Source organism: Tursiops truncatus, chromosome 15 (genome assembly GCF_011762595.2).
Source record: "Tursiops truncatus isolate mTurTru1 chromosome 15, mTurTru1.mat.Y, whole genome shotgun sequence".
Classification (NCBI taxonomy): domain Eukaryota; kingdom Metazoa; phylum Chordata; class Mammalia; order Artiodactyla; family Delphinidae; genus Tursiops; species Tursiops truncatus.
This window is the reverse complement of record NC_047048.1, coordinates 57,334,306-57,361,172: the sequence shown is the minus strand read 5'-3', so window position 1 is coordinate 57,361,172 and position 26,867 is coordinate 57,334,306. Positions and strand designations below refer to the sequence as shown.

Here is a 26,867-nt window from a genome sequence, read left to right as displayed (position 1 = left end):
TTTCTTCTGGAAGGATTTGTGTTTGATTCTAACAGGAACAGGGGGTGCTACCAACCTGGGACCTTTCTAGGTTCCTCAGAGGATCCAGGGCCCTCCTCTGAGGTGTCTCTGTTCTCCATCCCAGTGTTTATATTGGCATTTGCTACCACTACAACCCTAATATTTGTGTTAGCTTATAGTTCATGGTTTCCACTCAGATTTCAACTCACTTGTTTTTGATTTTTAATATCCTTGGAGATTTTCCTTACCTTTTAGATAAAAGCACAGGATCTAGTTATAATGGGAAGGCACTTCAAGATATGTAGTCTGCCATAATGCTGGAAGAGGAAATCATCCATTTGGAATTTACCCTGGTGAACGGTAGGAAATATGGGTCCATCTATATATTTTTTTCTGATAGCTGCTAGTTGTCCCAACAGCAATTACTGAATAATCCATTTTCTCCCACCAATTGTAAATATCACCCATGCTATAGTCTAAATGTAATTGCATGTATTTCTGAACTTTCCATCCTATTTTATTATACCTACTATCTATTTATTCATATGGAAATATGATGCTTTTTTACTTTTTGAAGATTTATAAAATATTTTGGTAACTGGTAGATCTAGTACTCTTTCTTCATTACTCTATGTTTTCCCAACTATTCTTAATCATATTTTTCATATTAACCTTACAGTTAGATTGTCTATGTTACCAAAGAATTACTTCCTCATGTCATTTTTTAAATTATGGTAAAAAAAATAATCACATAATATAAAATTTGTCATCTTTACTATTTTTGAATGTACAATCCAGTATTATTAAGTATATTCACATCGTGGTGCAACAGATCTCCAGAACTTCTTGCAAAACAAAAACTCTATACCCATTAAGCAACAACTCCCCATTTTCCCCTTCCCTAGTCCTCATAGCCACCATTCTACTTTCTTTTTCTATGAATTTGGCTACTTTATACATATATACTTATATACTTATACCTCATATAAGTGGAATCATGCAGTATTAGTCTTTTTGTAACTAGCATACTGTCCTCAAGTTTCATCCGTGTTGTAGCATGTAATAGGATGCTACGTTATGTGTATTTCCTTCTTTTTTAAAGCTGAATAGTATTCCATTTTATGTATATACCACATTCATCTATTGATAGACATTCATATGCTTCCATCTCTTGGCTACTATGAATATTAGTGTGAAAATATCTCTTTGAGACCCTGCTTTCAGTTTTTTTGGATATATATAACCAGAAGTGGGATTGCTGAATCATATGATTGTTTTTTAAATTCTTTGAGAAACACTATACTTTTTACCATGGCAGTTGCACCATTTTATAATCCCACCATCAGTGCACAGGTTTCTGATTTCTCCACTTCCTCACCAACACTTGTTACTTTCTGTGTTTTTTTACATTTTTATAGTAGCCACCCTAATATGTGTGAGATGATGTATCATTATAGTTTTGATTTGCATTTCTCTAAGGACAAGTGATGCTGAGCATCTTTTTAGATGCTTGTTGGCCATTTATACATCATCTTTGGAGAAATGTCTATTGAATTCCTTTGCCAATTTTTAATTGGGTTATTTGTTGTAGTGTTGTTGTTGAGTTGTAGGAGTTCTTTATATATTATGGATATTAACCCCTTATCAGATATATGATTTGCAAATCTTATCTCCCATATTGTAGGTTGCCTTTTTTTTTTTTTTTCTTTTGCGGTACACGTGCCTCTCCTGTGTGGCCTCTCCCGTTGCGGAGCACAGGCTCCGGATGCACAGGCTCAGCGGCCATGGCTCACAGGCCCAGCCGCTCCACGACATGTGGGATCTTCCTGGACCGGGGCACGAACCCGTGTCCCCCGCATCGGCAGGCAGACTCTCAACCACTGTGCCACCAGGGAAGCCGTTGTAGGTTGCCTTTACACTCTGATTGTGTGTCATTTTTATGGAGACCATGTTTAATTTAGATCACCGTAGGTGGAAATGAAATCTTTATTATGCTAAGTCTTGAAGGTGCTATGTAAAATGTAATTCATTTATTGTGTGAGTTGCGATAAGGAGTGTTGTTCAAGTCTTCTATTTCCTTGTTGATCTTCTGTCTAGTCATTCTATCCATTATTGAAAGTAGGGCATTGAAATCTGCAACTATTGTTGAATTATCTATTTCTTCCTTTGGTTCTGTCATTTTTTGCTGCATGTATTTTGGAGCTCTATTATCAGGTGCACATATGTTTATAATTGTTATTTCTGATAGATTGACATGTTTATAATTATAAAATGTCTGTCTTTGTCTTATGTAACCATTTTGTCTTAAAGTCTATTCTGTGTGATATTAATATAGCTGCTCCAGAAATTTTTGGTTAGAGCTTTCTTAACCCTTTTCCAAATCTTTTACAACCCTTTTATCATCAACTTATTTCTATCTTTGAATCTAAACTATATCTCACATAAACAGCATATAGATAATGTTTTCTAATCCATTCTTCCAACTTTTGCCTTTTAATTGGAGTGTTTAATCCATTTATATTTAATGTAATTACTGATGAAGTAGGATTTATGTCTGCCATTTGCTATGTTTTCTATCTGTCATATATATAGTTGCTCTATTCCTCCATTACTGCTTTTCTTCTTAGTGGTTGCCCTGGGAATTACATTCGGTGTCTTAATTTAGGACAATCTATTTCTTTTTTAATTTATTTATTCTTGGCTGCATTGGATCTTAGTTGCGGCACAGAGGATCTTCGTTGAGGCATGCAGGATCTTTCACTGCAGCATGTAAGCTCTTCATTGCAGCATGTGGGCTTCTCTCTAGTTGTGGCGGCAGGTTTTTCTCTTCTGTAGTTGTGGTGCTCAGGCTCCAGGGCACATGGGCTCTGTAGTTGTGGTGCGCAGGCTCCAGAGCATGTGGGCTCTGTGGTTTGTGGCACGTGGGCTCTCTCATTGAGGCACATGAGCTCGGTAGTTGTGGCACGCAGGCTTAGTTGCCCTGCAGCATGTAGGATCTTAGTTCCCCGACTAGGGGTCGAACCCACATCCCCTGCATTGTAAGGCAGATTCTTTACCACTGGACCACCAGAGAAGTCCCTAAGACAATCTATTTTAGATGAATATAAACTTAATTTCAAAATTAAGTATACAAGTATATAAAATAATATATAATGGATTCCATATATAGCTCCAATATAGCTCCATTCCCCCTCCTCTCCTTGTCACATCCTTGTCAATCACATTATATCTTTACACATTATAAGCCCATCAACACAGTTTTATAATTACTGCTTTCTGATGTTTTCTTTAATAGATTTTATTTTTAGAGTAGTTTTAGGTTTACAGAAGATGTGAGTAAGAAGTACAGTGTTCCATGTACCCCCTGCCCCACACATGTGCAGTTGTATTTTATTTTATTTTATTTTATTTTATTTTATTTTTTTGCGGTACGCGGGCCTCTCACTGTTGTGGCCTCTCCCATTGCGGAGCACAGGCTCCGGACACGCAGGCTCAGCGGCCATGGCTCAGGGGCCCAGCCGCTCCGCGGCATGTGGGATCTTCCCAGACCGGGGCACGAACCCGTGTCCCCTGCATCAGCAGGCAGACTCTCAAAGCCCACAGTTGTATTTTAAATTAGGTAGGAAAACAAAATATTTACAGACAAAAATGCATTTATAATGTCTTTTATATTTACCTGAGTAGTTAACTTTTACCAGTATTATTTATTTCTTCATGGGGATTCGAATTACTGTCTTGTATCCTTTCATTTCACACTAAAGGACTCCCATTACTATTTCTTATAGGAAAGATCTGTTGGTGATGAATTTTTTCAGTCTTTGTTTATCTAGAAATGTCTTAATCTTTCATGTTTATTTAATTTTGTTTAATTTATCCTGCATGTTTGAAGGATAGTTTTGCTGGATATAGAATTTTTGGTTGACAGTCATTTTCTTTCAGCACTTTATATCATCCCACTGTCTTCTGACCTCCATGGTTTCTGGTAATAAGTCAGTTGTTAATCTTATTCAGGCTCCCTTGTACATGATGAGTTGCTTCTCTTCCTTACTGCTTCCCAGATTCCTTCTTTGTCTTTGTCTTTCAATAGTTTGATTATGATGCGTCTGTCTACATGTGGATCTTTTTGAGTTCATACTACTTGGAGTTCATTAAGCTTCTTGTATGTGTGGGATAAGGTTTTTCATCAAACTTGGGAAGTTTTTGGTCATTATTTCTTCATTGTTTCTGCCCCTTTTCCTTTCTTCTCTTCTGCTGAGACCCCCATTATGCATATGTTGGTATGTTTGATGGTGTCTCACAACATCATGGGCTCTGTTCAGTCTTCATTCTTTTTCCTTTCTGTTCCAGAACTGTATAATCTCAATTGACTTATCGTAAGTTCACTGACATTTGTCTTCTGTCAACTCATTTTTCTTCTGCTGTTGAGTTCTTCTAGAAAATTTTTATTTCAATTGTTTTTCTTTTCAACTCCAGAATTTAAATTTGGTTCTTTATAATAATTTGTATCTCCTTATTGATGTTCCCTATTTGGTGAGATATTATTCTCATACTTTTCTTCAGTTCTTTAGACATGGTTTCCTTTAGTTCTTTAAACGTATTTATAATAGCTGATTTAAAGTCTTTGTCTAGTAAGTCTAACATGTGGACTTGCTCAGGAACAGTTCCAATTGACTGCTTTATGTCTCACATTTGGACCATACTTTCCTGTTACTTTGCATGTTTCATGATTATTTGTTGAGAACTCAATATTTTAATAATATAATGTGGTAACTCTTGATATCATATCCCCCTTCCCAGTGTTTGTTGCTGTTGCTGTTTGTTTGTTTAGTGACTTTCCTGGACTGATTATATAGAGTCTATATTTTCTGTCATGTGTGGCCACAGAAGTTTCTGTTCAGTTAGGTTAGTGGTCAGCTCATGTTTGGACAGGCATTTCCTTAAATGCCTTGAACCAGTAAGTCTTCAACCCTTGCCAAAATGTTCTGTGTGTGTGTTGTGGCATGCCTTCAATGCCCCAGCAAGTTACAACTTTGCCTTAACCTTTACTTCCTGCTTGTGCAGAGTTTCAGGGTCAGCCAGAGATGAGAGACTAGGGCCTTTGGAGATCTTTCCTGACATGTTCTCTTCCCTGCACATACACATGGCCTTTTAGATATCCAGAAATATATAAGAGCTTTTCAGAGCCCCCTATGAACATCTCATTCCCACTTTTTCCTTTAAAGTTTTTTGGCCAGACTCTCGTTTGCCTCAACCAGTGTCACTGTCTCAAGCAACAGCAGTGTTCAACAATTGCTACAGGTTGTTTTCAACAAACACCCTGAGAGTAGGGTTTTTCCCACTAAGCAAGTTCTAAGTCAGGTCAAATAACAAGTCCTGAAAATAGGGCTGTCAGGAAACTGCCAGACAGATCAAATAGTGGCAATTGTCTGGGAATACAACTTGTTGAGAAGTTCCAAATCCAATCTGTCCCTTTTAGTGGCTACTAGGCTGCTAGTTTTTACAACTACCATGGTTGCAAGCCTGGGAATAGGGCAAATTAAAACACTACAGGGAATTCCCTGGCGGTCCAGTGGTTAGAACTCCACACTTCCACTGCAGGGGGAGCAGGTTCAATCCCTCGCTGGGGAAGTAAGATTCCACAAGCTGTGCAACATGGCCAAAAAACAAAACAAAACAAAAACCCCTGCAAAATTCTCTGTTTTTACTAAGATTCAGCCATTTTTCTTGAATAAACACCCCTTGGATTGTTGTAAACCTTTTGTTAATTTTCAGAGTTCTGAAAATTTTGATTTTGACAGTTTTTGCCTATGTTCCTGTTGCTTTATGGAGGAACAGATTTTCAAAGATCCTTGCTCTGCAATTCTCAAAGTTCTGTTTGGGGGCTTTGATACAGCATTCATCCTGTCATAGTAATTATGAATCAATGAGTACCTGCTGTGGGGCAGGCACTATGATAGATGCTTGGGAAAAGATAGAGAAGTTTAAGCAATGATTCCTGCCCTCTGAAAGCTTACAGAGCAGTTGAAGAGACAAAACGTAATTACATAAGCCTTTACATAACGATAAGAGGAACTAGAGAACAATATAAGGCTTTAAGACGACACTATGGAAAAGAATTTCCTGCAATGATGGAAATGTGCTTCACTGACCAATATGGTAGTCAGTAGTCACGTGTACCTATTGGGCATTTGAAATGTAGCTACTGTGGCTGAGAAATTGAATTTTAAATTTTAGTTAATTTTAATTAATTCAAACTTAAATAACTACATATGGCTACCTTACTGGATGCCACAGCTCTAAGACTAAATATTTACTTGATTGGCCAGGATGACTGTGATATAGGAGTGAATGGGGAAAATGTCCTCCCATGGGAGGCCCACAGCTCTCCTCCTCTGACTCCTGCGGTTGGACAGGCACTGTGGGCTATGGATACTCCCTGGCATGTAGCTGTGTCTGGTGAACAGTGGATGTTGTACAGTGACACTGTTGAAACAGGTCATGTCTGAGCCACTTGGCAGAGGTAAGCTGTAGTCTACCCCATGGTGGGCAAACTTAGACCCCAATGCGTAGGTCAGGTACAACCTGACAAATGCAATTTGATGAGAAGGGTTGTGGGAGCTGTGAAAGAATCAGCCCCTCCTCCTAACCCAGTGGTCAATGTAACATTCATTCTTTTTCTCTGCAGCCACAAAACAAGCTCACAGTAGCATCTGTCTCCTTCTGTGCTTTCCAGTAGGGTCTCTTGGCTCCCATACTAATGCTGCAAACACAGCCTTGTGTCTAGGGCCCATTCTGGCAGTTCCCCTTGGGGAAACTGAGGTCCTATAACCTCCCTGCTGGGTCAGTGCTGAAGTGGGACTGAGGTTTTCCCTCTTGCCTACAGAATGAACTGCACTTCCTTCCCTACTCCAGCCTTTTCAGAGCTAGGTGCATTTGATGGAAGGAGATGCAGAAGGGGTTAATAAGAAATTCCCCCATGTACACTGGGAGTCATGTGGACTGGATGCCAGTCACAAGGACAAGGGTCCCCAAGCCACCCTTAATTCAGAGCAAGGACTTATGGGAGGACATCTGGGCAACTGGGGTCAGAGTGGCCCCCGTGCTGAGACAGGAGTAGAGCCGTGGTTAATGCCCCCAGAGGATATTGAAAGAGAGAGGGAGTGCAGGCATGAAGAGGCCTGGGGACTGTAATAGGTGGAGTGGGACGTGGCTAGTGAGTGAACTGTCTGCAATTTGAATGATAAATTCTCTCTGTAAAGGGCTAGTCAGTGCTGGGGACTCGTGCCAACCTGGACTGTCTCGTCCTATGACTCGGAGCAAGGTCACCTTCTTCAGCCTCAGTCTCCTCATTTGTCAAAAGAAGCTGACGTCAGATGGTAGGGGTGGTGTAAAGTTAGGTAAGATGTATTGATGCGGTGCCAGCATAGCGCCTGCCACAATATTATTTCATCCCCCATCCCACCCTCACCCCAACTGATCCTCTTTGAGGGTAAGTACAACTGAGCCTAGACAGTAGCAGGGAAGTTTAGTTAGAGCCAGAGAAGTACTTCCTGACTCTGACCACACAGATGAGCAGGAGAGGAATGTGAGCCTCTGCCAGGGGCCCTGGGAGGTCTAAGCTGGGAATGGGTCCTTCTCTAATAGGATAGGGGCAACATTCAACCTTCTGTCTATTCTCTCTGCCCTGGGTTGCTTGGCACATTGTGGAAGCTTGCCAACCCCCCACCTCTTTGTCACATGATTCACAAATAGGAAGTACCAGGGTCTCTGGCTTTGGAGCCTGGCTCACCCACCCAAGGCCAGAGGAACACATGACTTCTTCCTCCCTTCAGTCTTGGGACCCCACCTTCCCCTTTACATCCCTAAATCACTCACAAGCACACCATCCTTCTCTGTGGCTTCCATCTGCCCATCCATCCCCTGTCGCCCAGCCCTCCTACTTTTTCTCAGTCCCTCCTCCTGTTCTGTTCTTCCCATGGAATCCAATATTCTGCATTCACAGAAGATTCCCCAGGCTGGGGGATGTGCAAGGGGTATATGTGTATGTCTGTGTCCACACAAGAATAAACAGGCTTCATGCTCATGTGACCCACTGCTCCAGCCTGTCCCTGACACTCCACATGGGGTGCCCAGAGACCTCCCATTAACAGCCCCTTCACCCCTTCTTCCCTCTCCTCAGGCCCCATTAAGGGAAAGTAGAATCACCACCACTCTTCATGGGCAGCTGGGGGCCCCTTAGTAGTCTCTCCACCTCCTCTCCCCCTCTCCTCAGGCCCATGCCCAGCCCTGAGGTTTGGAGAGCCTAGTAAGTGCCCTATCAACATGTTAATCAAATTACTTAGGAGCTAAAATTGACGCTGTTCATTAATTATACAAGATTATGCTAATTGTGCATGCAAATGCATGCAGGGGAACAGAAGGTGTTCAGGCACATGGTGGGCCATTAGCATAGAGGATGGGGTGCGGGTGCATTGGCATGCTAATGTATGCGCCCCAGCTATTTATAGTCCCCCAGCCCATCTGCACTGCAGCCACCTCTGCCCCAAGTGGAGATCATGGTAGGGAGGCCAGGTCCAAGCCTGGCAGGGGTCTATGGCCCTAGGGATACTCAGCCTTAGCTGTTGCCCCAGGCCAAGGCCAGGAAGTAGCATGTGCCACCGCCACTGTGACCACCCCCACTTGGGCTTAGACTATCACACCAACCTCCTCATTCACCATCCTTTCCCTGGCCTAGGCCCTTTGGTGCCTCGCTCTCCTTGGAAGCAAAATGACTCTTCCAAATGACACAGCCAATATAAGGCACCTCCTGCTGACTCTCCATCACCCACAGGGTCCAAATCCTGCATGTTTTGGTGCCAATCCCCCAAGAGCTCTGGTCCATAGCTGCCCTCCTCAGTCCTGTCAGGCACCACTGGGCACCATGCATACCACCTACCTCTTGGCAGGACTGTTTTTCCTTTTGCATGGAGGGCTCCTGCATCCTACTTCTCTTCAAGGAAAAAAGCCCCAAGTCCTCCAAGACCCAAAATGCCCAAGATCACATGCGACTTCTAGGACTTCTTCTACCTCTCCCAGCCAGAGTGGCTGCCGCAGATTGGCCAGTTATCCTGCTGTGCCCACCATTCTATCTTCCTGGTTGTACTTTGAGTTTTTGTCTTTCTTGCTGGATTGTCGTTTCCTTAAGATCTTTTTCACCTCTAGATTCTACTGCCTGACATAACAGGTGTTTAATACATCTTTTTTAATGGATTTGTTGAGTGAGTGAATGGTCCAGCAATCTGTATCCTCCTCTGTCCTTGAGCCGGGGACAGAGAGCAGCAGACAATGAAAACAGTGGAGAGCACAGACCCTGTCCCAGATGTTCCATTTCCTCTGAGGCTCATGAGCCCAAAGGCGAGGCCCTTTGGGGTGAAAATTAGGAGGACCCCCTCCCCATTTCCCCACCACAGGCTGCTTTGCCAACTTTGCACTTGGAAATAAATTTCTAGTTTGACTCTGCCCTTTGCTCTCAATCTGCTTTCTCTCCCAAAGCGTTCATAGGACACTTGCTTTGAACACCTGCTCCAACCCATGTATCTCTTGCAGCTCTTCCTCTTTCTAGGTCTATATTGTCTGATAGGGTGCCTATGAGCCACATGTGACTATTTAAGTTTAAATTAATTAAAATGAAATAAAATTGAGGGAGTTCCCTAGTGGTCTAGTGGTTAGGACTCTTTGCTTCCACTGTGGAGGGCCTGGGTTCGATCCCTGCTCAAGGAAATAAGATCCCACAAGCCGTGTGTGTCATGGCAAAAAAAAAAAATTTTGAAATTTTAGTTTCTCAGTCACACTAGCCACATTTCAAGTGCTCAAAAGCCACATGTGCACAGGGAACTCTGCTCAGTGCTTGTGGTGACCTAAATGGGAAGGGAATCTAAAAAAGAGTGGATATATGTATATGTATAACTGATTCACTTTGCTGTACAACAGAAACTAACACAACATTGTAAATCTACTCCAATAAAAATTAATTTTAAAAAATAAACAATTTTTAAAAATAAAATAAAATGGAAAGAAAATCCACCTGTGGCTAGTGGATATCATTTTTGGAAAAGTTCTATCAGACCACATTTGTGATCTAGATTTCCATTTCCCTGCTCCTGACAGGCCTGTAGCTGCAAGCATCCTTGGGCTCAGCCCAGCTCTTTCAGTTCCTAACAGCTTTCTCTTTGGAAGCGCAAACATAATTTTAGCTCTAAGTAAGTATCTCAGAGTGATGTAGGGAGGGAAAAGCTGGTGAAAGTTCTGTGCCTGATTTTTTAGGATGAGATTCCTAGAAACAGAGCTGGAGATGGGGATTCTTGTGAAAGTGATTTATTGGAGGAGAGCTCTAGGGAGAAAAGGAGTGAGGGAAGCAGGAGCGGGCAGGAGAAGCAGCTTAGCAAGGAGACAGTCTCAGCTGGAGTCTAGCTTCAGCCTGATCCTTTGGGGAGTTTGAGTATGAATAGTACTAAGAGTTGGTCCTCCTTGTGATGCCGGTCTTTCTTTGGTTGTGGGCTGCTGGTGAGGAGCATATGCTTCTGGCTGAGGATAATTCTCGAGTAGTGGGGGCAGCTGTGAGCCATTTATTTATTTATGCATTTATTTAGCCACACCACGCGGCCTGCAGGATCTTGGTTCCCCCCGACCAGGGATTGAAACCAGGCCCCCCCAGTGAAAGGGCAGAGTGCTAACCACTGGACAGCCAGGGAATTCCCCAGCTGTGAGCCCTTTAATAGCCAACACTCACAGGAGCTGCGAGTGGGGGAACCCAGGCAGGCACCAACTCACCATGATACCTGAGCACAGCCTTCCAAAGAGCAGCTCCATCCCACTCTGCTCTCCACCCCCTGAGAACCCAGAGTTTAACAGTGGACTCACGTCAATCATCTCCACATTTTCCTTATGTATTGAGTGTCTCTTGAGTAAAGCACTGTGCGAGGGGAGCTTTCCTTGTGCAATGGTGTCACACCTGAGAAGTTATGTGCAAGTCACATGTTTGCACTTGAGTCATATTCAATCCAGCATTTGCTTCTTTGGTATGGAATATTCCATTGACAAGGAAAGTCCATTTTAATTTCGTCCTGAGTTGTGTTTACGGGGAGGAATAAAAAGCATTTATAGGAATGATTAGGAAGGCTAGACTAAGTTCAGGATGTGGCAAGGTAGGTGTGTGGGTGAACTGCTCTTATCTTTCACTTATATCATAGGCATCAGAGTCGTGATGCATACCTTCCGCCTTTTACATGCTTTATTAGCTGGATGACCACTGTTCAGAGCTCTTCATCTGGTCTTTTATTTATTGAACTTTTTATTATACAGAATGTTGAACATATAGGCAGAATAGAATAATGAACCACATCTGTCCCTCACTGAATTTCAACAATGATCAACTCTTGACTCATGTTAAAGTCCTGATCTTTAATCCTGAAAATCTTCTCAGACTGAGAGCAGCTGTCACAATAGCCAAAGGCCCCAACTAGGACCTGAGTCTCTCCTTTGCACCCCTGATGAATTTGTAGCCTCGAGGAAATCCCCATGAAATGGTTAATCTGGTCCCTGCACAGCCTGCCTCTCACGGCTGATTTTGAAGGAAGGCTTGCTGCACTGTCCTGCATTGGCAGCCTCGTGGCTGGGGCAGGGTTGGACTCGAAAACCCCACTTACAGGGACTTTTCCATGACTCTTGTCAGTATCAGTGGTTCATAAAGTCCCGAGTTCGTATCCTGACTTTGGCATCTACTGTGACTTTGTAGCTTAGCCTTGCTGATCCTTGGTTTTCTCATCAGTAGAGTGGGAATGATTGCAGACCTACACCACACCACCTCGGGATTATGAGAGGATTAAATAAGATAATGCAAGTGGTAGGCTCAGCAGAGTTCCAGGCACTTGCTAAGTGCTCAATAGATTAGACTTGGATCACTTAAAAAATTTTTTTTGCATAGTTTTGCATTTTATTTGTAGTTCATGCTTATATTTATGGTGGTTTCTTCTACTAATTCTAATGGCAGCTTCTAGCACTTGACCTTTCTATGAGGCCCAGATGAGGAGTCTGTGCCCCCAGAGAACCTTAAGGCCACAATAGAGATGGCACTGGGCACAGGTCATTGCCCCAACCCAGGGGGCATCCTAAAATGCTCACCCTCAGGTCAGCCAACCCTGTGGGCTGTGGCCCATCACAGCCAGGGAAAAGGGGCTTCCCCAGCCTCTCTTCCAGCCCCTAGGTGGTGGGAGGGGATATGCTCAAAAACACTGGCACTAGGGCTCATCCAGGTTTGGGGGGTGGGGGGGTGCTTCCCTGGTGAAAAGCAGGATTTTACAGGCCCTCAACAAAGTGCACATCCCTTCCTGCCTTAGGTCCCTGTAGGGTGTCCTCCTACAGCTCCCTTTCCCACTGGGTTACCTGACCCTCTCCACTTCCCAGCCTCCACATCTATCCTCTGCACAGACATGGCTTGAAGGATCTGCTGTCCCTCCTTCCTTTTCCCGACACCATTCTCATCCTTCCCGGACTGCTCTGGGTTCTCCTCCACCCCCCAAGGTGGAACAAAGTGTCACCCTGTGGTGCCAGCCTGTGGAGAAGTGTCCTGGACTGTCCTCACGTTATTCCCACCCTGGCCTTCCAGCTTCCGGGGGTGTGGATGGTGTGTCTGTCTCCCAGTGGTGGGGAAAGAAGGGCCCAGAGCCCCCTTTCCAAGGCTGAGAATAGCCAGGCACTGTTGGGAGGAGTGAGAGGTCTGGGCACTGCTTCCGGGCACTCCTAGACCTGAATGGAAATCCCCCAACTCCAGGCCATGTGCTGCAGAATTTCAAGACTAACCTTGGAAGACAGGACCCTTTGGGTGCTACTCACCCTTTTTAAAGCATAATATTCAAAATGTTAGAAGTATGATTCTCATACAAATTATTACTGAGCGTGTGTTGAGGTTTTCTGTAACTTATTAATGAAGGAACCAGCAGAATGACAAAGCTGGTTCAAAGAAGGCTAAGAGAAACTGATATAGACAGTTGAGGAAAGAGTTGAGAAGAGAGAGAAGGAGGGAGGGAGGGAGAGAAAACAGGATATGTGAAAGATACTTGAATAAGATTGCCAAGTTAGACACAAAGCTAGTTAATGTCCATAGGACAATAAAATTGTAAGCTTTAGGGCTCATTTCTCTACCAAACAGAAGTTATTTATTTCTCCCAACAAAAATCATTTGCACCTTATCAGTTTTCTGCAAATTAGCACCTAACTTTATAAGTCTGGCCCCAATTAGTAGCAAATATTAGTCAAAGTTTTTTCTCCTAGAGAATCAGCTAACTCTTAGGTGGCTTTGTCAGCGTAATACTCTGGAACAGTAACGTCCAATATAAATATGATGTAAGCCATTATACATTTGTCATTTAAAATTTTCTAGTAGCCACATTTTAAAAAACAAAATGAAACTGGTAAAATTAATTCTGATCATATATTTTATTTAACCCAAGATATCCAAAATATTATTTCAGCATGTAATCAACACCAAAAAATTATAAAGAGATATTTTTACATTCCTTTATAAAGAGATATTTTTACATTCCTTTTTTCCTAAGTGTTTGAAATTCAGTATGTATTTTATACTTACAGCAATTCAGACTAACCAAATCTCAAGTGCTCAGTGCCACTCGGGGCTGGTGGCTGCCATATTGGATAGTGCAGCTGTAAAGCAGTGGTTCTCAAACCTCAGGGTGCATCGGAATTACCTGGAGGGCTTATGAAAACACAGATGGCTGAGTCTCACCCCAGGAGTTTCTGATTCAGTGGTCTGCAGTGGGGCCTGAGATTCTGCATTTCCAGCAAGTTCCCAGGTGATGCTGCTGCTGCTGGTCTGGACACCACACTTTGAAAACCACTGTTCCAGAATGACTTTGAAAGGACTCACTGTCATCTTTTTGCCTTATTTTCAAGTTGTAGGTGATTTTGCTTAACAACCCTGAGACTGGTGGTAGGGCTGCAGGCTGTCTGCAGTGTTAGCATCGGCTTGGCCTGTGACTGGGTGGGTGCCGGCTGGTCACAGCCTCACCGACTACCATCTGGTGGTGGGTGAGATTTCAGCCACCCTTCTTCCACCACTGATGGCATTGACTGTGTGCAGCTCTGAGCTAGAGGCTCAGGGAGAAAGAAAAAGAGGACTGACCGTCAGTATCCCCCACAGAAGGCCCAGGCCTTGTGTGGCTGCTTTTTACTCAACACCACTCTGCAGATAATGCCAACGAGGCTCAGAAACTGAAATGTCCCAGGACAGGCCTGCATAGATGGAGGTACCGGCAGGGCCCTGAGGTTCTCAGGGAGGGGTGGTCTCCAAAGCCTAGAAGGGCCAGAAGAGGTTGGCCAGACAGGGAGTGAGGATTGGTGTGGACCCAAAGGACAGATGCAACCTGTACTGGGAAGGGAGGGGGTAGGAGACCTGCCAGGCAAGGGCTGCAGGAGGGGATGACAAGGGGGACCCTCCAGGGGGAGCCCGGATCCTGCAGGAAACAGCAGCCTGAGGCTTTGGGAGGCTGAAATGAAGACAGGATCGGAAGGGACCTCAGCAAGCATCAATTGCTACTCTCCTGGTTCATGAATAAGGAAGGATCCCAGAGGTGTGAAAGGATTTACCCCAGGCCACACAGTGAGGCAGTGCCTGGAAAGCCCTCATCTCCAGCCACATCCCAGGGTTCTGCAGGTTTGGGAGTGGGGTTGGGTACAGAGGGCACGTGTGTGGTGTCTACACGAGTGTGCACTTTTGGGGGTCACATGAGGTGTCTGCGCCTCCAAATGCTCTGCGGGGGTGCATAGAAGGTCTACACTACATGAAAGTATTCTTTGGGTGGTGTCCACTATGGATGAAAATGTGTGCCGATGTAATGTCTCTATGGAAAGGGAACTAAAAACGGTTCCCAGAAGGGTGCCCATTGTGTGGGGGAATATGACAGGGGCTGAGGGGGTCACAGGCAGAGTGCAAGGGGAGATGCATCTCCAGGAAAGTGACTGCTGCCAGCTCCCAATGAGGGATGGCCCCCTTGGGACGCCTCTGTCCAGGAGTGGTGCCCACCCCTCCCAGAACTTGGGGACCTCCTCTTTGGGGACTAAGCTTTCAGAGCTTGTAATAAATCTGATTTCATGTTCGTAGAGTTTGGAGGCAACTCTGATGAGTTAAATGGATATACATATCTGGAGTTCAAGACCAGGGGGCTGATAAACAGGCAGCTGCTGGAGGAGCTCATAGAGCGGCCCAGGAAGCTGTGCCATGTGCCAGGACCCCCACAGACTTTAGCCCAGTACACTACAGCTTTGCAAAGGGCATCTTCCCGGATACTCACAGAGTCCTGTAGGGGTGAAGGCAGATTACTGATAGTATCCTGAGTTCATGAAGAGTACAAATCCAGAGTATTATCCATGGTTACCTCACGGCGGGGTGGCAGGGCCAAGGCCTCACCATCCGCATCAACTGCCCGGAAGGACTGGAGGATCAAGTTCTCATGTGTTTGTCTAAAAAGCAGTCACATCACTGCATATACTGTGCTTTTTTCTAATTACCGTATGTGAAAAAGGAGGTATTCACCGTGTATCTGTACGGTGTGTCTGACAGGTATACCATGTGTGTATGATGGCTACACGCTCTGTGTGGTTAGGTTTTTGCTATGTGTATAAGGGATACAGAATGTGTATGAGGGAGATCTGTTTGCGGGGGATGTGCCGGGGCAGGGAGTCTATTGTGTGTGAGAGGGATTTGTTGTAGGGGGGACCTCTACATACAGTACATTATATTTTACCGTAATGACGGTACAATATTTGTAATGACTATATTCTGGGTAATCATATACAACATAAAAATGGTGCACTAATGCATACACTCATATTCTTTCTGTGCATATACTATGTAGGATGGGCACACACTGTGCATGATGGTATAGAGTCTGTGTGATTAGCATACCACATGTGTGTGATGAGTCCAACCTGATGTGGAGTACATATTGTGTACGCCTCTGTGAAGGTATACCCTGAGTGTGGTAGGTCTCCATTATGTGTGATGGGTGTATCTTGTGAGTAGTAGTATATAAGGCATATACAGTGTGGATATAATGGGTAAACTGTTGTAAGTAAACATCTTGGCTGATAGGTATACTCTGGGGGAAGGATACCCTATGTGATATGGATGCCCTCTGTGTGTGATGGGCATATACTATGACAAACATACATGGTGTGGGTTAAGTTTACAGGTAAGTGGGAGTACCTGCTACATATGGTGTATATAATAATTCATGAGTACTAGGTATATATAGTATATATAATGGATGTATTCTCTAGGATGAATGTACTGTGTATAGATGTGATGAGTATATACTTTGTGAGATAATTAAGCACTGTGTGATCTGTACACTGTGGAGGTGGGGGATTTTCTGTATAGGGAAGTTGTCGTTGGGACAGGTCTACTGAATGTGTCACATGTACCCTGTGTGTATGCAGCTTAGGATGGGAATATGGGGTATGTGCCTCGTGTGAGCAGGCAGAGGGGAAGTTACCCTGCTGGGAGAGGGCGTGGCAGGAAGCAGTTGGATCTTGATCTGTTTCTAGAACCCCCAGACCCTTGAGCCCACCGACCACACTGTTTCAGGTTCTTCCTCAAGTTCTTCCTCAAATGCAACCAGAACTGCCTAAAGAACGCGGGGAATCCCCGAGACATGCGCCGCTTCCAGGTGGGTCTGAGGAGAGAGTTCTCCCCTGCAAACCTGCCCTATCCTGATGGGGCGGCCAGGGAGGCTGTGGCCCTGCCACCCTGAGAAAGGCCCCAGGGACAGACCCCTGCACAGACCAGTGCTTTGGAGCCTGGTGCTTGCTGGGGGTGGGGCAGCTCTGTCTCAACTTAAGCTGGCTGCCAAGGGAGGCTTCATTAGAGTCCCACTTAAGGAGATGCTAATTGTGACATTTTTACATGATTAACAACCCAGCTAATTTGCATAGCGTGAAGCAGAGAGCAGCTGCCCTTAGCACATCCCCAACCTGCACACCCCGCCCAGTGAAGGGTAGGGGGGAGAAGGAGGTAGCCCCAATTTCCTCCCAAGAGCGGGGGCTCCTGCTGATGGGCTCTCAGGCCAATGCTCCCCCTCCATCAAAACACTCACTCCCACTTGCCTAAGACCCATTCCTGCCTTGGAGCGCTAGGGATACAGCCTGTGGTACATGTGGGTGCAAAAACAGTAGCCACTCTGCCCAAGGAGTCAGAGATTTTTCTTCAGGGCTTTTGATTTTTCTAGCTCCTGGAGATCGGTTCCCCTGGGCAGCCAGAGATTGTGCATTTGAGGGTGTCACCTAACCCAGTTGGTCCCCCTCCCACCAACTCAGCTCCAGAGGGGCTGAAGCTCTTCCCCATGCCAGTGACCCTGAACTACAGTATCCAGCCACCGGCCTCAAGTTGCCAGTGCCCCCCAGCAGTCCCTTACTGGAAGCCCCAGCCAGGCTGGCCTTGGCTCTCCCCACAGGTGGTGGTGTCCACAACGGTGAGCGTGGATGGACACGTGCTGGCCGTGTCCGACAACATGTTTGTGCACAACAACTCCAAGCATGGCCGCAGGGCGCGCCGCCTGGACCCCTCCGAAGGTCAGGACCCCCAGGCCAGCCCTGGCTGCCGCGGGCCCAGCCAGCCCCAGTCCCCACCTTGGCATGGGCCCCTGACCTGGCTCCTCTCCTGCCTCCCAGCTGCCACCCCCTGCATCAAGGCCATCAGTCCTGGGGAGGGCTGGACCACGGGCGGCGCCACCGTCATTGTCATCGGCGACAACTTCTTCGACGGGTTGCAGGTCGTGTTTGGGAACGTGCTCGTGTGGAGTGAGGTGGGCCGCTCCCGCCGGTCTCCCTCCCAGCCTGGGGCTGGACCCTGCCCTCGCCGGGTCAGAACCCGCAGGCCTCCCCTCTCCCCTCGCAGCTCATCACGCCCCATGCCATACGGGTGCAGACGCCCCCACGGCACATCCCTGGGGTGGTGGAGGTGACCCTGTCCTACAAGTCCAAGCAATTTTGCAAGGGAGCCCCCGGCCGCTTTGTCTACACAGGTAAGGAGTCAGGGGGGTGAAGGGAGGCCCAGGGTTTTGGGATGGAGCCCCACGCCGCACACACCAGCCTTGGTGTAGGAGTCAGCGAATAGCCAGGCCCCCTAAGCCCCTGCTGGCACTCACCCCACATCCCAGGACACCTCCTCTCTGGAACTTCTTTCCCTGTGCTTCTGTTTCCTTCCCTGGCCTCCACGTCCTCAGACGCCCTGCCCGGACATTCTCTCTGCCTCCGGCATTCTCCAGAGCAACTCCCCCCACCCCCTTCACCTTCTGCACTCCCCAGTGTCTAGAACATCTCCACAGGGAGATTTATTTCAAAGATGCCCCCAAATAGCTTGCTGCTCCCCAAATCTTCCCGGTTCTCTTGGTTCCCCCAAGCCACCGCAGGCTTCACGTTGCATGCACATGAACACACATACACACACACCTTGCATGAAGCCAGGGCGAGAAGTTAACACAAGACAGGAGTGTAAGCTACTCCTGAAGATGTGGCTTCATCCCCCTTCCCAGGTCTATCTGACCACTGGCCTGTATCCTCTCCACCTCCACCATCTGGCACTTTTCCCCATTCCCCCACCCCACCTAACAGACATTCACCAAGCCCTTCAAGGGGCACTGGACACTCAGTAGTGACCCTACTTACTGTCGGGGAGCTCCAGTATAAGAGTGAGGGGGGAACACAGGGAACACAGCATGAGGTGGGTAGAGTTACACAATAGAGGAGCTAGTGGTTGTCAGAGAAAACCTCCAGGCACGAGTGTGGACTAAACTGCTAAGCTGGAACCTGAGGGGTGAATAAGGAGGTAGAGATGAGGAGGAAAAGGCATCCCCGGAGAAGGAATGGCAAGTACGAAGACCGGTGAAGGAGTGCCTTACGTTTTAGGGGAAACTAAAGGAAATTCACTAAATCTAGAGTTGGAGGTGGAGAAGGTAGGTAGGGCTTTGAGGCTGGTAAGATAGGTCGGGGCCAGGCTACAGGAGGAGGTGAGGAGGAGGAGGAGGGCTTCGGGAGCCAGGTCAGGAGGCTGCAGCGTCCTCCCCAGAGCCCTGGGTGTGGGGCAGCCCACTCCTGGGACACAGGCATACCCTTAACGGTCAGGTGCCGCTGAGAGGCCACCAGAGCTGTGATACATGAAGACTGTTGGTTATTTTTTTTTCTTTTTTTATAATAAATAATTCACTCCTGATAAGACCAAATGCAGACAAAACTTTCCAGTCCTGCCCCTAGGAATACTGAAGCTAATATATATACAGTTGCCTTTTTTCTAATCACAAATGGGATCGTATAGTGCATGTGTGTTAATGCCAAGCAGCTGGCACAGGGCCTGGCTCAGTAAACATTTGTTGAATGAATGAGCAAGAAAGGAACTGAGGAAACTTCCCGAGCCTCGCTGACCCGAGTGCCCGGAGTTTTCCGAGAGGCTTGGGCTGGCCTTGGAGGAGGTCTGCAGCAAGGCTCCCGGACTGGTTGCTGGCGGGCTTGGCCCTGCTCTGGGGCCGTGCCTGGAGGGGCGTCCTCCAAACACCGCCCCTCTCCCCAGCCCTGAATGAGCCTACCATTGACTACGGATTCCAGAGGCTACAGAAAGTCATTCCCAGACACCCCGGAGACCCCGAGAGGCTGCCCAAGGTACTCAGAGGAGCGGGGCGGGGAGAAGGGTGTCCGGTGGCCGAGGGGAGAAGAGGCGGCTCCCGGCCCCTCTGCCGCCCCCGGGGCCGCCCCTCCGTCCGGCTGTTTTCCTCTTTGCCCCCAGGAAGTGCTGCTGAAGCGGGCGGCCGACTTGGCGGAGGCCCTGTACGGAGTGCCCGGCGGCAACCAGGTATGGCGCCTCCGCCCGCCTCCCCGCGCCGGGCCCGGGGCTGCCCGCTTCCCGGTGCCCGCGGCTGCCCCGGCCGTGCCCGCTCTTGTCTTCGCAGGAGCTCCTCCTGAAGCGCGCAGCAGACGTGGCCGAGGCTCTGTACAGCGCCCCCCGCGCGCCCGCGCCGCTCGGGCCCCTGGCCCCCAGCCACCCGCACCCCGCCGTCGTGGGCATCAACGCCTTCAGCAGCCCGCTGGCCATTGCCGTCGGGGACGCCACGCCAGGGCCGGAGCCGGGTGCGTCCCGCCGCCCTCGCCCTCCCAGCCGCCGGCGCAGCTCGGACTGCCCCTTCCCTGCCGGCGCGCGCCCCTGACGGCCGCTCTCCCGCAGGCTACGCGCGCAGCTGCGGCAGTGCGTCCCCCCGCGGGTTCGCGCCCAGCCCGGGCTCGCAGCAGAGTGGCTACGGCGGCGGCCTCGGAGCTGGCCTCGGCGGCTACGGGGCGCCGGGCGTGGCCGGCCTCGGTGTTCCCGCGTCCCCCAGCTTCCTCAATGGCTCCACGGCCACATCGCCCTTCGCCAGTGAGTGTCCCCTGCCTCCCGGGGAGTGGGGGAGGGACCAGGCCCCGGGGAGCAGAATGGGGCTCAGCCCAGCTCCATCCTAGCCTATGAGGGGTGGGGGGAGCTCCTGTCACCTGTCGCATGAGCACCGACCCTGGCCTTGCCCTCAGAGGCAAGGGCAGCCCTCTCTGTGTTCGACCTCTCTCTCTGTGCCTTTGGAGACCCAGCCCTCAACCCCGGCGCCGGGGCACTTCTTGCACTTTTAGTTCTCTTTGCTGACAGCAGTTGTGCACATCGCTTCTAGCCTTCCCCTCCGAGCTTTAACACGGGGACATCCTGCTTAAACCTAGTGGACCGCCAACCTTTCCAATCTTATGCCAGGACTTCAGGAGGAGGGCTGGTGCCCCCTGCCGGAAGCCCAAGGGAACTCAGGGCCCAAGAAAAGTAGGTTTCCACCTGGCCCCACGCCCCCCAGGAGAGGCAGGGGCCTGAGGAGGAAAGACGTGGCTCCCAGCAATCTGGTTGGGCAGAGCCAGAATTCTGTGTAGTCAGACACCTGGACTCACAGTTTGTCCAAATCAGGAGCTGTCTGACATTCAGTTTCCTCTCTGTAAAACCAGATCGGTACCACCTGTTGCCTAGGGTTGTTCTCAGACCTGAATGTGCCACTGTGCATAAAAGGCCCAGACGCAGTTCAGAAAGAGTGTGTGAATTTACATCCCAGCACTGGCTGTGGGCATTAACCGTCTTCTGTCTGGCTTCTTGGGGTGGGCAGCTCAGAGCTGGGTGGATGGGCGACAGGGCGTTTATGCTTTTACCATGCACTGCCCTCGAGTCCCTCCTTCCAACAGCAAATTCCAGAACAGCCTGTCTGCAGGTTCTTATAGCTTAGCTATTCAGCAGACATGTTTTTAAAGCACCCAGCTTGGGGGATAGCTCCACCCCTGCGCACCTACAAGGAGCCTTCCCCATCAATTGTAAGAGAGATTGCACCTTGAGTCCTGGGAGACGCTGTTGTGCCAGAGGAATGGGGAAGGCTGGCCAAGAAGGCTTTTCCTGCCATTCCTTCCCCTGTCCCCTGTCATATGTTTGCTATTGCTGAAGACCAACATATCTGGCACCTGCCTAGCCTTCCTTCCCATGGCCTACATCCTGAGTACTGCTCTTTTTGGCTGTGGGTTTGAGTCTGGCTCTCTACCTCTGGCCTGGGCTCAGTGTTTGGGACCAGAAGCCCCATGTTGCTGGTGTCCACACAGACCATGACCCTCCGGTGTCCCCACCAAGACTCCCGTCTCCCCTTTGCTCAGGGCAGGCTCCACTGCTCCTACTTCCCTTCAGTTCTGGACAGTATTCTTACCACCTCTCTCAGGGTGCCCCCCAGGTCGAAGCTGGTGGAGTTTGGAACACCAGCCCCCCTTCTCCGCCGCACACACAGTGCAGTCAGTCAGCAGTGGAGGAACACACTGCCCCAGTGGGCAAAAGTCAGCCACCCGGGGTCTTCCCATTCAGCCAGGAGATCAAGAATTCTACAGCTGCTTAAGCCTCACTCCAGCATCAACTGGGGACACCCTGGGCTGGCCTAAGGGTCAGTCCCATCTGGTGGGATTGTCCTGTCCAGTCCCCATCCACTCCCCCTTGTGCATGACGCTTTGTGGTGAAGCTCCAGTGGGCATCATTCTCATTGAGTTTGCCAGGACGTGCCTGTAATGACCTCCGGAACTGTCCCTGCCAGAGGCTGTCTGCTCGGACCTCCCCTCTGTCTTCTGCTTCAGCCGCCAGCAGCCCTGGACTGAACCACATCTCCCAGTACTACCCAAGCTACAAAATGCGGCTGTGAGCTCTGGGCCTTGAGAGATACAGTACATTTTCTGGCATTTATTTCAAGCCCTCCACGGAGCTCCATGGGCCTCATGAGCTAGCAGTCAGCATTGTCTTAAAAGGAGACGGTGATCCATGGGGCCGAGTACATTTGGAACAGGGGCAGCTGTTGAAGGCATCACTGTTCCAAAGGGGGTGGGTGGGGGGTGTTCTGATACCAAAAGCATCTTTCTCAGGCTGCTGGTTTCTTTCAGGAAACCCCCACCCTCATCCCATTGCCCGCTGCCTGGACAACACTCAAATCACAGACTTATTGGTCTTTAGAAGAGAGAGGCAGGGAATTGTGTTCAGATGAGGTTGTAGAAAGGGGAATCCAGAGATGGCCTGGGCAGGAGCCCCCAGGAGAGGAGGCTGCAAGAAAGGGGCAGGCAAAGGCTGTGTGCAGGAGGCTCCCTGGCTGTTCCCAGGAGAGCAAGCCACAGCCATGGGGGCTAGGGGGTTAGGGAACAGGAAGATCTGAGGATTTGGATCTCTGTACCTTTCTTTAAAATTGACCTGCTGGAAGAGGGAGATACAGGAGGCGTCCAGGACCAGGGCTGAATATGATGAGGACCTGCATTAAGCTGGAAGAGAACAAAGTGTCGGGGGTTGGGGGGAGTGTAATTGGTAAGGGGAACATATTTGTGGGGGGAGTAAGGGTTCTTGTGTGAGCTGTGATCCTGGACAGAGGGGCCTTATAACAAGAGCCTATGTGTACCCCCCAAACTTCGTCCCTGGCCACTTGCCCCAGCTCTGCTATGAACCCTGACCTTTGACTCTAACCTTGATGCCCCAGGGCCCGTCAGTGTTTCTTGGTGTCTCAGAACCCCAGTGGTTTTCAGCAGGAATCCTAACCTGTTCCATTTCTTGCTCATGCCTCATCTTTGCGGGCACCTCTCAGTATCTGGTTTTGTTGGATGTTCTGGTTTTGCTTTCGTTTTTTGGGTTTTGTTTGTTTGTTTTTAACCTCATCTGGCCCTATCATCTCCAATGCTAAGAAAGGGTCTCCAGAACCCCCAAAAGGGCAAATGCTAGCCCGCAACCCCAGAGGCTCCCAGCCTGCCTCCAGACTCTACCCTGTACTGGTCTCCCCAGGACCCTCACAGCCCACAGTGTGGGCTGAGCCTGGCACCCAGGTCAGCAGCCCACACAGGGCATACTTCTCATGCCAGGGCAGCCACCGAGCTGCTCACTCTGGTGCTGTCTCCCTGTTGTGTCTCCCACCGCCTTCCCTGCTGCGCCTGCCCCTCCCCGCCCTGGAGTCATGCCCTCTAGCCCCCCGCTGGCCACTGCCTCCTCTATGTCCCTCCCGGCGGCTGCCCCCACCACCAGCGTCTTCTCCTTCTCGCCTGTCAACATGATCTCCGCTGTCAAACAGAGGAGTGCTTTCGCCCCCGTGCTGCGCCCACCCAGCTCCCCACCCCAGGCCTGCCCCAGAGCCCATGGAGAGGGGCTTCCAGGTGAGTGCTCCATGCTGCCTCGCTGGAACCTGGCAGAACAGCTGGGCCTGCGCAGCCCACTCCATCCACATCTCACAAGAGCTTCAAGCCAGGTGACCAGTTCTCCCTGGGGGTTGCAGAGGAGGGAGCTCCGCAGGGGTTCAAGGAGGTCCATCTGGACCCCACTTCCCTGGGCCTCATAGCTTGGGACGGTCTCACTCTGGACCATCAAGGAGACAAGAATACCAGTTGGAGAAGGTCTGGAAACCACTTCGAGGCCTCATCCAGTTGAGCCCAGAGTAAAGACCCAACATGCAGAGCTGGAAAAACCCCACCGTGGGCTGTGTACCTTTGACCTGTACCTCCCTATGTCCACTGGAGGATAGCATACACCACTGTGAGAGACCACGTCACTTGCTGGATGGAGGGGGACTGACCTTAGATAAGGTTTAGCCCAGCTTCTCCTTCCCCATTTTACAGATAGGGAATTGAGACCAGGTCACCCCTCCTGCAGCCCATTAGTGAAATGATTGTTATTTGCCATTTATCAATCTCCTCCAAGTCAACATCCAGCTTAAAGCCTGGGTTCTAACCAGTAGTGTATATAGCAAGTCAAAAAGAGTTGCATCCCTTAGAATAAGATGATTCTTGGGGTGGGCTTGTTAGGTGATGCTCTAGGATAACTCAAAGTGGAACACAGTTGTATTTAGCCTTGTTTCCAAGTTTTGGATAATTTTTCTTAAACTAAGTGTGTCTGGATCTTAAAATGCAGGGAATAGGAAGGACAGAAGGCCACCAGTTTCTCCTGCAGCAAACCATGGGAAGGGGGTTAGAAAGAGGCAAGGGTGATGGAAGTGATGAATTTCGTGGGGGTGTGGGAGGAAGACATGCTGCTACCGCTGCATTAGGTATCTGTACTCCTGGAGGCTGACCTCTTCCCTTTGCTGTCCTGATACATGGCCGTCTGCTTCCTCACCTTGAGACAGGCCCTCTGAAGGAGACAGGCTGGGAAGAAGAGCCCAGAGTCATGTCTCTCGATTGAAGAAACTAGGGGGTCAAGGGCTTGGGGCTGTAGCTCCTAAGAGGTCTGGGGGGCACACCTCACCTAACTGTCTGCAGTGCTGGGTCTAGGCTAGGACTGGGGGTGGCTGACTACCTTCAAGACTCTTGATAGTTCTGCCCTCAAAAAGTGCCATATGTCCTGCATGCTGCCCCCAGTCGAGAGGGACACAGGCTACACATGGCTTATGGCTCCCCTGCTTGGTTACTGCAGACCAGCCTTTTGAAGATTCTGACAAGTTCCACTCTCCAGCTCGGGGGCTTCAGGGCCTGGCGTACTCCTAATTATGGTAGGTCTCTGGCTGAGTCTTGCTTCCCTTCCTGACCTTGGATGGGCTCTCTCCAAAAGACTTTAGCAGGGATGGGGAGTTGGGGTCCATGTCTCCCTCTCCAGGGCCCATCTAGACAGCTGTCTGGGCCACATAGCCCAGCTCAGTGGCCCAGGCTGAACAAGAGGCGAGAAGTGGCTTCCTGTCCCCTTGCAGCCAGCCTTCCTACAGGACCTTCGTCTTTTCCTCTCCCCACCAGGCCTACAGGTGTTGTCCCCACTGAGCCCGGACTAGTGGTCCCTCCAGGATTCACGCCCATGCCCTGGATGGCAGCACAGACAGATGCAGGGCCAGGGCTGCAGGCAGACTTCAACCCACAGGCCTGAACAGGGAGAGGCCTTCCTCCCTGTGCTCAAGGGCCCCTCAGTCCCACAGGCTTCTCTCACCTCCCTTGAGGCTGGTTGGAAGCCCCAGCACTGTGCTGATGCTCTTGTTAGGAGAGCATCCCGTGGAGGTGCTGGATGCCCGACCTCACTTGCTGGGTCGGTTCCTCTGGAAGAGATGGACCTTTTGCAGACCAAGGGCATCTGGTGACAGGAGCATGGGATGGGGAGTATGATAAGGAGCTCAGGGAGAGGTGGCCTGGGGAGGTCCTGTTTGCGTCTGACCCATCTCAACCATCCCGGCGTCCCAACTACTCTCCAGGACAAGGGGTGGTGCCCAGCAGCCTCAGGAGGCCTGCCTAGGCTCCCATGGAGCTTCTGACAGCCACTTGATTCTGTGGCTGCCCCACTTCCTTTGAGTCCTGAGCACTCACGCTTGCCACATCGTGAATCCCGGTGGGGGCTTTGGGCATGAAGGGTGCAGAAGAGGAGGTGCCAGGCCCCCTGGTTGTGGATCTCGCCCTCAATGGATGTCTCATGGACTCTGGCCCCACACACAGATGACTCTGGCTGGCCCCATAGAACCATGGAACGAGTCCAGCTGCCCCTGGTCTCATACTCTGCTCTGCTGAGGTTGGAGAAAACAATAAACACAGGTGCAGGTGGCCACCCAGCCTCTCTTGTCTGCTTCCTTGGTGTGGGTCTGCTTTTCTCAGCAGCTCTGCAACTCTAAACCATGTCCCTGGGCAGCCTTCTTATACCTTGGACTTTTTCAACAGCATCAGAGTTCAACTGAGCAAGTATTCCCTGCCCCATATCTGCTCTTGGGTACTGAGTTGGGGGGTTTGGGGAGGGGTGGGAAGACCCAGGACACGGGCTCAGCCCTGAGAACTCTGGCTGGGAGCCCATTCTGGGCACTGAGGACTCAGTCCCGCAGCTGTCTGAGCAGGACCAAAGTTGGGGGTGTCAGAAGGACATTGCTGGGAACCAGAACAGAGCCAACTAAATACTACCCAGATGTACAGAGGCTCAGAAGTGAAATCCTTCTTGACTGAAGGCTGCTGGGTGGGGCAAATTTTGCCTCCTAGGATTGCATAATTAAGTGACACCCCAAACCTCCTCCCTCCTTCCCAGGCCTAGGCACTTTCCATCTCTCCTGTCTCAGAGTTTGGGAGGATGGGTGGTAGAAAGGCAAGATTCCCAGGCTCATCTACCCAACTTCTAGGATGAATCCCAGTTGTCCCCCTGAAACGTGTTCCCTAGACCCCAAAGGTCTAGCTTTCTGACACTGGAAGCCACTTTTTTGATGCACTGTCCAGAGATCCCAGGGTCCAACTCCAGGCCTCAAGCTTCCTTTTCTCTCCTCCCGACAGCAGTCCTTTGCTCTGACCTCTGGAAACCTGTCCTTCCCCAACCCATGAGCCCATGC

General features: G+C 49.3%; 1 protein-coding gene across 5 annotated transcripts in view; it reads left to right on the top strand.

Annotated features, from left to right (window-relative positions):
• The window catches only part of EBF4 (EBF family member 4), a 57,906-nt gene extending 31,645 nt beyond the window's left edge, over window positions 1-26,261 (top strand). The window contains exons 8-18 of one of the 5 annotated variants that reach the window (XR_004522080.2): window positions 16,640-16,721; window positions 17,505-17,622; window positions 17,722-17,855; window positions 17,948-18,074; window positions 19,616-19,704; window positions 19,829-19,894; window positions 19,992-20,169; window positions 20,264-20,452; window positions 23,667-23,748; window positions 25,001-25,076; window positions 25,315-26,261. Coding sequence is in view for 4 of the 5 variants with exons in the window: in XM_033839976.2 (XP_033695867.1) it covers window positions 16,640-16,721; window positions 17,505-17,622; window positions 17,722-17,855; window positions 17,948-18,074; window positions 19,616-19,704; window positions 19,829-19,894; window positions 19,992-20,169; window positions 20,264-20,452; window positions 23,551-23,748; window positions 25,001-25,071 (1,252 nt within the window). In the remaining variant the exon portion in view is untranslated. Of the gene's footprint in view, window positions 1-16,639; window positions 16,722-17,504; window positions 17,623-17,721; window positions 17,856-17,947; window positions 18,075-19,615; window positions 19,705-19,828; window positions 19,895-19,991; window positions 20,170-20,263; window positions 20,453-22,117; window positions 23,749-25,000; window positions 25,077-25,314 lie in introns of those variants that run through there. The other 4 variants (XM_033839976.2, XM_073792796.1, XM_073792794.1 and 1 more) reach the window with 4 other exon arrangements.
• Window positions 26,262-26,867: the final 606 nt, after the last annotated feature.